General features: G+C 41.3%; 1 protein-coding gene across 1 annotated transcript; it reads right to left on the reverse strand.

Annotated features, from left to right (window-relative positions):
* Positions 1-2,611: 2,611 nt before the first annotated feature.
* On the reverse strand, positions 2,612-8,377 carry LOC135479832 (collagen alpha-1(XIV) chain-like). Its single transcript, XM_064759737.1, has 6 exons — positions 8,369-8,377; positions 7,444-7,618; positions 5,851-6,081; positions 5,252-5,358; positions 3,421-3,525; positions 2,612-3,140 (listed from the first exon to the last, which is right to left on the reverse strand). Exons 1-6 carry the CDS (start codon positions 8,375-8,377, stop codon positions 2,940-2,942), a joined length of 828 nt encoding a protein of 275 aa, XP_064615807.1. The 3' UTR covers positions 2,612-2,939.
* Positions 8,378-12,846: the final 4,469 nt, after the last annotated feature.

Consider the following 12,846-nt stretch of genomic DNA (forward strand, 5'->3'; position numbering starts at 1 on the left):
GATGTGTGTATCTTGGTGGTGTGTGTACACAAGTGATGTGTGTATCTTGGGGATGTGTGTACCTTGGGGATGTGTGTACCTTGGTGATGTGTGTACCTCGGTGATGTGTGTACCTACATGTAAGTGATGTGTGTGCCTCGGTGATGTGTGTACCTTGCTGGTGTACACCTTATTGGTGATGTGATACTGGATTGCACACTGCAGGCCTATTTCAGTTGCATTACCATCAAACAAGCCAAGTTAATTTAAGGCACATATATGTTGTTATATGTTTTATTTTGTTTTTGGTTCATTTTGTGTTTCACATTTTGCTTCTTTGGGTTCATGCTGGTTATAAGCATTTTTTTTGTTTTGTTGATTATATTATATTTATTTCGTTTTATTAAGTGTTTTACTTCTGTTTTCCACCTGAGAACGTTTTACAGTTTGTGATAAGATTCTCCCTCGTCATAATACTAGTATTTATACAGGTTTGTGTGGTAAAACATTGGAGCCCTTGTGACTCACTGTTTAATTTGATTTTCACATTTCAAACAAACATATAGGTAGACCCTGCAGGTGTCCGTGGCTCGAGTCTGTACTTTTACTGTTAACCATTATTTATGTGATCTGTTTAGTGGATTGCTGTCTCAAAAATATTTCACTTATGGCGGCCAGCATTAGGGTGGAAGGTAAGAGGACAGATCTCGTTAGAGACCAACGTTGATGGTTGATGCCAAACCTTCCCACGTACGGCCGGAGAGGAAGCCAGCATGAGCTGGACTTGAACTCAGGTGATCACCTCGGCCACATTAGCCATTGTGTTTGAGCGACAGGGATGCACAGGGTCTATATACACTGTTTTCAGTAACAATGTATTATTAACATCACACTTTGCCATCTTATTTTCCAAATTATTTACATGCAAGCTTTTGCTGTATGACTATGAAGCTTATGCCCTTTGTTTTGGGTGTAGATGGTTTTACAGTTTGTCTCGTGACATTAATTAAATGTTTCAAGAGCCTGTACAATGGCTGACGTACATTTACTAGTGTATGTTTACCAAGGTGTATGTTTGTAATTTAACTAAGTGTTGGTTGTAAAATAGGATCATCTGTCCTTGTGATAAAGTGAATAAAGGAATCAAATACCCTGTTCGGCTTTTTTTGTTTTGGTTATATTCTACTTAAACTGGCGCATTAGGCGTAATAGGATCATGTATTTATTTATGTATTTATTTGATTGGTGTTCCACGCTGTAGAGAAGAATATTTCACTTATACGACTGTGGTCAGCATTTTCGTGGGAGGAAACCGGGCAGAGCCCTGGGTAAACCCACGATCATCCGCAGGTTGGTGGCAGACCTTCCCACGTACGGCCGGAGAGGAAGCCAGCATGAGTTGGACTTGAACTCACAGCAACCGGATCATGTGTTGAAGATTGGTCCTCAAAACAGTGGCTTCTACCATACGGCCCGTTAGTCTTGAAGCAATGAGGTGGCAGGTTCGAACCCATGCAGCTCCAGCTAAACCCCAAGCACTCACTCATTCCAACCATTCACTTGACCATCATCAGATACGTGAAACATTTTTCATTGCAGTGTATAAAACTAATCAATTACATAAATCAATTCATATCTCTGTTTTTCACGCGTTGCGGAGGGTACAATAAGTTTACCCCTTCTTATTTTCACAACTGTTACAGTTCATTATATTGTACTGAAAGTGTTATCATGTATCAACTTCCCGGTTAAATAAGGAGCTTCGTGCCATACTCTGGCCAGTTTTCCCCCGTTTTGAACTTGTGAAAGTTTTCGGGGCTTCAAAACGATTAATCATGTTGCATTAAAACGTAGTACATGCCTTCAGCATGGCAGGTCACAGATCACGTTTGAGATGCGTCTGTTTTCGACAGAATTATGGCCTGTTTTTGTGCTCAGTTTTCGGGACTTTTTTTCAAAACTGTATATCATTGAGTCTTGGTGTACAGATCACGTTTGTTGTTCAACGATAATTATAGTTGCAAGGAAATTATACCCGTGTTTCCCTGCTGTGAACATATGCATATAGATATTATTCTGACGGCTCAAACCAGTTCAGGGGGCCTTCATGACATAATGATTAATGTGCTAGTGCAGCATAATGAATCAAGAGCCTCTGTGCGTGCGCTGTGAGCTCAAGTCCAGCTCATACTGGTTTACTCTCCAGTCGCAGGCGGCAAGATCTGTTAGCATTCTGCGGGGGGTTTTGGGTTTACCCCGGTTTCCTCCCACCATAATACTGATCGCAGTGGTATAGGTGAAATATTCTTGAGTATGGCGTAAAACTGCGTAAATCCAATAAATAATACCAAATAAAAAAGAATGTGTATTTCGCAAAGATGACTTATAAAATGCTTGTTTTCAAGTCTTACATTGATTTGTCTTCCACCATAGATTTCCAGCCGCATTTTTGCATTTTGTTCATTCTTGATTTTATGGAAACGTTTCATAGGTAATCTGGTATCGTAGTATTTATTTATTTGATTTATTTATTTGATTGGTGCTTTACGCCGTACTCAAGAATATTGGTATCGTAGTATTGGTGTATGACGCGAAAAAATTTGCTAATCCATGCTGTATCCAGGTCACCATTGCACGGAAAAGATATCGCCGTTCATGATATTAAAGCATTGTTGAGTTAGCGTTACGAACCGGTATCGAAGAGAAGCATACAAAATCTTCCATCCATGAAGTTACACTGGTCCCGAGACAATGTTCCTACAAAAAATTTAATTTAACCACGACGATGGCAAGGGATTTTTCTTACTTCAAAAGCCGTTTTTACGGCTTCGTCCATAGCACGGTACCAAGAAGGAAGCATACAAATATGGAGTTCACGTTTCACACACAAGGACATGAGTGATCACAAGCAATTGCACACGTTTAGACTTTGGCAATAGAATCAGGCCCTGGTTTAATACTTAACTAAGCAAGAATTTTACGCAAATTAACGCTACGGTCAGAACAACTGAATAGACATCCTTGTTCCCATCCGCAGTGATGATCGTGTAAAATCGGGCCAACTCGGCCTCGTCCGCCACATATCCGGCATACACGGAAATACGCGTTCTTCCATCTCGAACCAGCTTCTTGAGTTGCCCAGGTGGAATAAAACAACGCCCCTAAACATGAACAGAAAAGAAAACACGTGGTCAATGCTGGATTATGCAAAATAGTAGAAGACTGCCAGACACTTTTTTCTCCAAAATTTATGACTAAAACAATTGTGTATCAGTTATAATAAGCTTAAGTTTTTAAATTTTTAAATCAGTTTAGTTTATTTACATCATTCCTAGAAGAACAATAACAGGGTGTGAATAAACAAAAGCCAGTATGAAATTAAAAACTCATCACCTCCTCAAATGGAAAGGGTGCTCTTTGTTTGCCATATACCATACATACCCTTTCATGCATGTTGCCCCGGCATTTCCACTGATGCGACGCGCTGTTCGGGTTCTTGGTCTTCGCTGAAAGATAAAGTTCCACTTCTCCCATGTGTGTTGCAATCTGCCAAAGAACCAACCGTTGCCAAAAGATTTACAGCATAAGGGTAAAACCAGAGCACTAACGACAGTGGGATACTTGGCAAATGGTATCACGTAACCGGCCAAACACGACATCACGTCAATCTTCCCCGCTCCACTCCAACCGCTCTTGTTAAAGCCCAAACGATAGCAAAATACACGCAACCATACCATGAATGGCCACAGCAACATCAGGTGAAAAAATATGCAGTAATTTCAATTGCAATATATTAGACGTCACTGGTCTAGAATTGTTCAAAATGTTGTAGTCAACACATTTAAAATACAAACACATTAACTCATACATATACATGAACGTATGACTATATACCATGGAAATTCAGTGTAGTCACAGTTTCGCTTTTATTCCTTTTCCTTTAAAATTAGGGTATGAATGTGAAATACTGTATTTTATTGTTTTGGAGCCCTTTTGTTTAATCCCATGTAAGGCGTGGTGCTAAACAGTCCGACCTGCTCATGTCACAAAAGAGGCTTTGTCCTAGACAGTGAATGTACTGACAATCTCAGCTCGGACCACTAGCATTGAGCGGTTCATGTGCGTCGTACGATCGACCAGCACTGCCTCATGTTCAAGTGTACAGAGGGAGTCCAGGGTGTGTATATTTGGAGTGCAGGGTGTGTACAGAAGGAGTGTACGGTGTGTACATTTGGAGTGCATAGTGTGTACATTTGGAGTGCATGGTGTGTACAGTTGGAGTGCAGGGTGTGTACATTTGGAGTGCAGGGTGTGTACATTATTTTGGAGTGCAGGATGTGTACAAAAGGAGTGTAGGGTGTGTACAGAAGGAGTGCAGGGTGTGTACAGAATGAGTGCAGGGTGTATACAGAGGGAGCGTAGGGTGTGCACAGAAGGAGTGCATAGTGTGTACAGAAGGAGTGTAGGGTGTGTATAATAGGAATGCAGGGTGTGTACAAAAGGAGTGTAGGGTGTGTACAGAAGGAGTATAGGGTGTGTATAGAAGGAATGTAGGGTGTGTACAGAAGGAGTGTAGGGTGTGTACGTAAGGAGTGTAGGGTGTGTACAGAAGGAGTGGAGGGTGTGTACAAAAGGAATGCAGGGTGTGTACAAAAGGAGTGCAGGGTGTATACAGAAGGAGTGTAGGGTGTGTACAGAGGGAGTGTAGGATGTGTACGTAAGGAGTGCAGGGTGTGTTCAAAAGGAGTGTAGGGTGTGTACAGAAGGAGTGTAGGGTGTGTACAGAAGAAAAGTAGGCATACTACAGGATGTTTGTGTGAGATGCGCAGTTGGTGAAGACGAGGTACACAGGGTTTGTACAGACGATGTACAAGAGGTACACACAGGATTTGTACAGATGATGTACAAGCGGTACACAGGGTTTGTACAGCTGATGAGCACGCGGTACACATGATTTGTACACGTGATATACATGAGGTACACATGATTTGTTCAGGTGGTGTACAAGAGGTACACAAGATGTGTACAGGTGGTGTTCAGAAGGTATATAAATGTATGAAAAGAAAAGATAAATCAACATAAATGAAGTGAAACCCATAGCATTCATTTAATCATTCAACGTAAAAGCTCTATCTTTCAGACTCCTCTTACGTGAAATCTCGGGATGCCATGCAAGTATAATCTATTTCCGAATTTCACAGACAAATTTCCTTTAAACTTAATTATGACCTTCGACGAAATTCCTGTCATTAACTGCTCCCGCTTTACTCACATCAATTTTTATCCCTTTGTTGACGTCAGCGACAAAAGTCAAGAACATATTCTGTCCAGCCTGTAAGGTTCTGATGATGTCAGAACCCAACTTAAGCTGCGCAGGCTCTGAAAATGGAGTATCAGGAAAAGATTGTAACTGCTGAGAGAAAAACTTCTTAAATAATCATCAATGAGGAACTATATGATATTTAACCCGTCTTATGTCGTCATCTTAATTCCTCAACCCATACCGAATGATAAGATCGACAAGGCAAACCTTGGTAAAGTTACTACACATGAAGATTCAACAAAGAAGTTGTTCATTTGAAAGTGTTTTTGTTTTCCTCAATGTCCCTGTTAGTGCTTGTTTGAAAGTTTTAGAAATACAAAAGCCCAAACCGAGATAGAACCTTATGGAGAGTCTGGATTCGAAGATCGTCTCAAAAAGCTACACGTACATGACATACTAGTGTCTTTTTCACCCATTTTAAGGAATTTTGTGAAAGCCCAGAGAAAAAAAAATGCCCCCGATTCATGATGCAGTTTTGATTTCACACAGAACCAACAAAACACATAATCTTGCATGCATGGGCTTAACATAAGGTTGGCTACACTTACCTTTACATGCTAATCTTCTAATCTGTTCCACAAAGTCTATAACTTCGTCAAATCCCGCGAGTTCAAACACGTGACTACAATCAGGATCAGAGGCGATGGTGTTGAGTTCGGAAACGTCCACATCCTTCCCTATACCAACAGCAAACAGAGACACCCCGGCGTCTCGGAGTTGTTGTGCCGCATGCGAAGTGTCACCTGGGCTGTTTGACTGTCCATCGGTCAGGATTATAGCTACCAGTATGTAAAAAAAAAATAAAAATGGTTAAGAACATGCAGAAAGAAATGAAACGGAACAGGTAGATGGAGTACAGGAACGCAATAACCTAGAACGCACTGGACAGAAGGGGGAACGTGCCCGAACGATGCAGCATGCTTTCCAGCTGAACTACAACTACAACAGAAAGTGGCGATGTTGACGAAACAATAAGAATCACAAAGAATTGCAAAAAAGGGGGGAGATTACAATGTAATTAAATCGTTGTGGAGCGAGGACAGTTTTGGACATTTCAGAACTGTTTTAGTGCCTGTACGAATCGACACAATCAGCACGAAACACAAGGGAAATTTCGCAGAACAAGAACGAACTAAAAAGAATCAGAAAACCCGAAAACGATCTTCTTCACGAATGCGAGATATTTGTTGTTTGATATTTATATTTGATATCTTAGGAGCCACTATCATCAACATTCGTAAATCAAATTAATTTTGTTTTGTATTTTCTTTTTCGTAAATCACGTTATCTAGATTACAGCGCCACAAAGTGGGCCGGTTTATGGGCAGAGCTATGAAAATTGCATGACTTTCAAAAGTTTTCTGATAATGCATGACGACAGAGCTATAAATATGTCGTCATTGATGGCGGTTCTGCCATAAAGAGTCACGGTCAAACGACCTAAACTATAAATAACAAGCCAACATCGGCCATCTACAAAGAGAAGTAAATCTTATAAATCGAGTCACAATTATAAGACTTGTCCCTTTGCCAACCAATCAGAGGTTGTGCGGACGAAAAGGAGCTTGAGTCATGGTGCTTGGGGGCATGCAATTTGTTACTTTTTAAGAAGTTACAGGAATGTTTAGATTAAAACCCCAGCTGAGGTAAACTGACAAGAGGCCGTACCATGCATTTGGCATTTGTTAACCATCACACTGTCATCGATGCTCTGGTTTTACCCTCTATGTTCTAATCTTTTTATATTCTATTTTGATGAGTAGGTCATTACTTAGGGCTGAAAGATATGACTAAATCAGTTGTGAACACGCTAAGATGCCCTGGAAAGGAGTCAACACAAGCTACAAAATACACACCAAAGCTCGACTTTGCCCTACGTACATACATGCATCTCAATATATCTAGATACTGTGAATCTATAACAACTTGATATAATGGACGAAGACCTCAGTCCAATAGGCCTATAGCAAGACATTATAGATGCGCAGTACCCTGATGTATATGTAGGACTATACGTGGTACGCAAAGAACGCAGATGCGCGAAACTTCCCAGGTTCTGGAGAAAGCCAAGATCATACAAACTCTGAAAACACTGGCCGTGTAGAAATACTTCTTAGTTCTGTGGTGGATTATATAATTACATTTTCCAGAAGGGATCACTTGGCGGCCATTACTCTTACCGATTTTGGATACTCCAGAGTTGTCCCCTCTTGCACCTCTGAAAGTGTTGAACATAGTATTTGCCGTCAGTCGCAGAGCCGCAGCTGTATCTGTGGATCCTTTCAAGTAGCGGATGTTAGTAACCGCGTCCTTGGCCTGAAACGATTAACAGTTAGTATATGTTTCTGTAAATAATCCAGTTTTGCCGCACGCCTAAATCGCGGTTAGACTGAAATCAACCTGTTTGAAAAGACAATTTTCAGATTTGGTATTCATTTTGGAACGTCTGAGTAAACGCGCATCTTAAAATACGATGAATCGTACATAATTTTTTCACTCATCGATCCCAATAATGAAATGGCCATCTTCTTTTTCAGGAGTGTACACGTGCCACAAAATTTCAAATTTGAATCGCACGACCATGCATAAGATTAGTCAATGAAAATGACGCATTGCTTTCTTCTGTCATCGAGGATGTCTTTCACTGTCCACTATGTCAACGTTTATGTAATGGAAACCGACTAATAAAACGAAATATCCCTGCAAGTGTTTATGGGTTTTAAAGTTCGTATACAGACAAACACACTTGAGAAATCTTATCAAGAATTGTAACGATACTTCTGGTAACGGATGCTAGACATATTGGTCACAAATGAGTTTGTATTCCTGCATAAACCAGGATTCTACTGGTTGACTATGTATCCCCGAGGCCTGAAATCGTTTTAATGTTTTTGTATACTAATGGAAAAAAGTAACTGTGCATCACAGAAAATGGGACAAAACAAAAGATGTTTGAAAAGTTATAAACCTAACCGTCAATAAACATTTAGCCAAGCATTTTTCATGAAATGTCATGTCACGTATCGCGCGTGGCACGTGCACTTCGTGTAAAATGACATGACTCACATCCTGCATGATGTTTGACACATGAAGTTCACACACCTGATTTCGAAAATTGAAGAACTGTTGATTATTCTTTAGCCTCTAAATGTTGTGGAAAACACGTTAACTTCAACATAAATTGTGCGTACAACATGCCACGGCTTACAGAAAATCAGCGTCTCCGCGCCGTGGGTATGCTGGAGACTGGAATGGCCCAGAATGAAGTTGCCAGACATTTTGGTGTCCATCGAAACACGATATCCTCTCTATGGCGACGTTTTCAACAGAATGGGAACACGAGAGATTTGCCCCGGTCCGGCCGTCCACGTGTGACGTCACGTCAGCAAGACAACCATATTCGGCTGACCCATCTAAGGAATCGATTCCAGAGTTCCAGTTTGACTGCTCGGACCATTCCTGACTTACGCCAAATCAGTTCCAGGACTGTACGGAACCGACTGCGGGAGCGCAACATCCGGCCCAGACGTCCTGCCATACGTCCGATTTTGCTCCAACGTCACCGACAGGCACGTCTTGTCTGGTGCAGACAACATCTACGGTACAGGAGACAAGATTGGGATGGTGTTCTGTTCACTGACGAGTCGAGATTTCATCTGGACGGCTCAGATGGCAGGGCAAGGGTGTACAGACGTCCTGGTGAACAGTATGCTGACGCGTGCGTTGTTCAACGTCGAGCGTTTAGTGGCGGCAGCGTTATGGTATGGGGAGGCATCACATCTCATGGGTGGACCCAACTTGTCATTGTGAATGGCAATCTGACAGGCCTGCGATACAGGGACGAGATCATTCTGCCTCATGTGCAAGCGTTCATTCAAGGACATGGACGTAACATCACACTTCAGCAAGATAATGCCCGTCCACATGTCGCTCGTGTTGTGACGGATTTCTTGAGACAGCACAACATTCCGGTACTCCCTTGGCCAGCAGTTTCTCCTGACCTGTCCCCTATCGAGCACGCATGGGACGAAATGGAACGGCGATTACGTCAGGGCCCGAATCAGCCATTGACGTTAGCTGATTTGGGACAAATGTTGCTTCAGACATGGAACAACATTCCCCAAGCTTTCTTCACTCGCTTAGTGTCGTCTATGCGTCGTCGTTGTCAAGCCTGCATCAGCGCCAGTGGTGGACACACACGATATTGAGTTTGTGAACTGACTTTTGACACCACATCTCTTCGAGGGCGTATCATGATGCCTAGTGTCAAATCATAAAGATTTCGAGATTATCCTGTCAACAGTTAAACAGTGATTAAACAGAATACCAAATATCATATTCTTATCTTAATTCATTAGAGCATGGCATAACTGCAGATGATGCACAGTTACTTTATTCCAGTAGTATATATTAAATGTGATTACTGTCTAATATATTGCAGTTAACATCACTGCATATTTCTATACCCAACTCTGCATAAACCAAGGTGCTAGGGCGCGTGGAACGTGCTATTATTTAAGCCTTTACATGTACAGTTAAAATAAAACCCCTGCTGAGGTAAATTGACAAACGGCCGAATTTCACCGTTTACGTTTCATCTGTCAGCTATCCACTGTGGTTGCGGCTCCGGTTTTGCTCTGAATGCTGTACTCCCCTATATTAATCTTATTCTTCCTCTTAACCGTTCGGAATATGGAAATGTAACGCGTTCATCCACCTAAAACTTTTGCCATTTTCATCAATGGCTACAGTCCATCGGTGTTGATACTTAAATACTAGAATATTACCGCTTCTTTGTCGTAGAACTCGTTCAGATAAAACTCCACTTGAACGTCGCTGGAATATTGGACCACTGCTACTCGGGTGTAATCGAAACCCAAATCCACGGCGTCCAAGAATCTCTTGACAAAATTCCGGACTTTGTCGAAACTGTCCGAAGTCACACTTCCGGAACCATCCAAAACGAGGACAACATCCAAAGCCGCTGATCTACAACCTGAACCAACAAGAAGAAACTTTAATGATAGAAGCTTGGATCGTGTATATTATCATATATTTTTAGTGAGTGCTTGGGGTTTAACGTCGTACTTAACAATTTTTCAGTCATATGACGAGTGAGTGTGTGAGTGCTTGGGGTTTAACGTCGTACTGAACCATTTTTCAGTCATATGACGACGACATATGACGACGAAGGAATCCTTAGAGTGCACCTAATGTGCCTCCTTAATGCAGGAGGGATTTCCACGGCTCTTTTATCTAGTGCTGCTTCACTCAGACGCCTTATCGAAGGCAAGTCAGCCTGAGCCATTATACTTATAGGAGTCAACCAGTCCATGAACTATCCCCTTCATGCTGAACGCCAAGCGAGGAAGTTACGACTTCCTCTTTTAAGGTCATAGGTGTGACTCGACCCAGCAGATACTTTTGAGTATGGTTACAAATTCTAATGTATAGCGCCTGTACTATTGGTATTGTAACATATCAGATATCGACAATTTGTAACATGAAACACTACTAGACAGCCACTCCTTTTCCTTTGATCACTTTCCCTTAATGTATTGATACCTATAGTGAACTTCTTAGTTGTTTGTTTGTTGGTTGTCAAGCAAACTGGAGGTTTCTGTTGGGATATCTATCATCAAATCCGTTGACAATGATTAGTTTATTTATTTATTTGGATTTTTACGGCGGAATCGAGAATATTTCACTTGTGCGACAGCGACTAGAATTTATGGTGGAGGAAAGCTGACAGAACCAGATGGAAACACACAACCATGCGCTTGTTGCTGACAGATCTTCTCTCGGGGAGGAAACCCACCAACACCTTAATTTGTGCCTAGTTTCGGGCAACGCGGATCTTGTTCTGTTATGGTTGCCATTTCCAATACGTCTGAGAGAGACCACCATCGACCATTTTGCCACCGAGGCCATTAGAGTACTGGAAGCTTTGGAATGTGACAAAATAATGTTACTTTCTTGGACAGAGAATCTGTAGGTTTCCTCCTCACTCTCACCTGTAGCGAGGCCTTGGTGACAATAAGCACTCAACGCCTCGCGTGTATTCGTTTGTGTAAACTTACATTTGTTCAAGACAATTTGTTTTCCATCAATATGAGGTCACATGTGGGAAAATTGGTCAATAACTTGCCAATGGTCGGTGGTTTATATCTGTCCTCCGGTTTCTTCCAACCACAAAACTGACCACCATCGTATGAATGAGAAATTTTCGAGTATATGTCGTTAAAAACAAATCAATTGAACAGATAAATAATTTTTACTTTGATCTTCTCTGCCGTCCAAGTTCTGCATAAACTCTTCTTCAAGCCCAGGAATTCCAGGTAAAATTTCCTCTGCCACCAACTCTGCTTGACCGGTGATTGTCCTCGGAATACCAGCAGAGATTGACTGTAGGAAAAGTTTTGCGGCGAGCGCAGAGAGCAGCGGCTTGGTTAGGCTAGAGTACTCAAGAGAGGACCAATCTATGCCCAGCCTATTCTGAACTGCGGTCCTGTAGAACGCCAGTTCCGGTAGGGTTTGAGACTGAGTAAACAACGACTCGGATATCTGAAAACATAAGATATAATGAGGATTAACTGTAACTTAAAACAAATGTATGATGACAAACGATTTTTACAATTCTTCATTGTCCTTACTTTAGGTCTAACATTGAAGCGTGTGGCGTTTAAAAATAAGGGACATGTCGGATAAGGTGGGCTGTAAGAAATTTTCTGCTGGCGCTCGTTTAAGTTTTTTCCACATTGTAATTGATTAAATGAAAAGCCCATGTTGATGGATGTGATCAGAACATGCAGAATCTCGGTTAGTTGTACTCGTGTGTACTTAAATTCGCTCGAAAGAGCCATTACAGCAGCACAGGTACAGAAATTTTCTTTCGGTATAATTCTAGAAACTTGAAACCAGGAGGATTTGCATTGTCGATCCAGTCTTAAAACAGTTACAAGAACTTGGAACTAGATAAAACTGTAGTAAAACTAGAACACTGCTACACTGACAATGAGAGTATTTATTTATTTATTTCCTTGATTGGTGTTTTACGCCGTACTCAAGACTATTTCATTTATACGACAGCGGCCAGCATTATGGTGAGAGAAAAGCTGTGCACAGCCCGGGGAAACCTTCGACCATCCGCATGTTGCTGGCAGATGAGAGTGTTAAGAATGTTACACAGTAAATGTACCATGAGATGTAATGAGATGCATGTAGTATGGCAGACAGTTTGGCCTCGACCTCTCTGTAAACTAAAAAAGCATGATATAAAGCCAAGTCTATACGTATAATACATGTAACTAAAATTTAGTTATTTGCTTTCAGTGGCGCTAATCTTTCCAATGAATAGAGCTGTCATTACATATCTGTACATGAATGTATGTAGGTTAGAGTATGTCGAATAAACATCTTCTGAATAGTTATTCAGAAATAGTTATGATAAATATAAAAACAGACGTAAAAGGCAGAATCAAAAAGGACTTTAAATTTGTAGAAATCTATAACTATCCGTGGTCATATGTGGCCAGGTACTAATT

Source organism: Liolophura sinensis, chromosome 12 (assembly GCF_032854445.1).
Source record: "Liolophura sinensis isolate JHLJ2023 chromosome 12, CUHK_Ljap_v2, whole genome shotgun sequence".
NCBI classification, from domain to species: domain Eukaryota; kingdom Metazoa; phylum Mollusca; class Polyplacophora; order Chitonida; family Chitonidae; genus Liolophura; species Liolophura sinensis.

What these genes read in the sequence shown, in the direction of transcription:
- LOC135479832 (XM_064759737.1), bottom strand. An exon ending in ACAAAGGGATAAAAATTGAT is followed by an intron (nt 3,526 to 5,251) that starts GTGAGTAAAGCG and finishes GTTCTTTGGCAG; the next exon opens with ATTGCAACACACATGGGAGA. An exon ending in GGGGCAACATGCATGAAAGG is followed by an intron (nt 3,141 to 3,420) that starts GTATGTATGGTA and finishes GTTCATGTTTAG; the next exon opens with GGGCGTTGTTTTATTCCACC.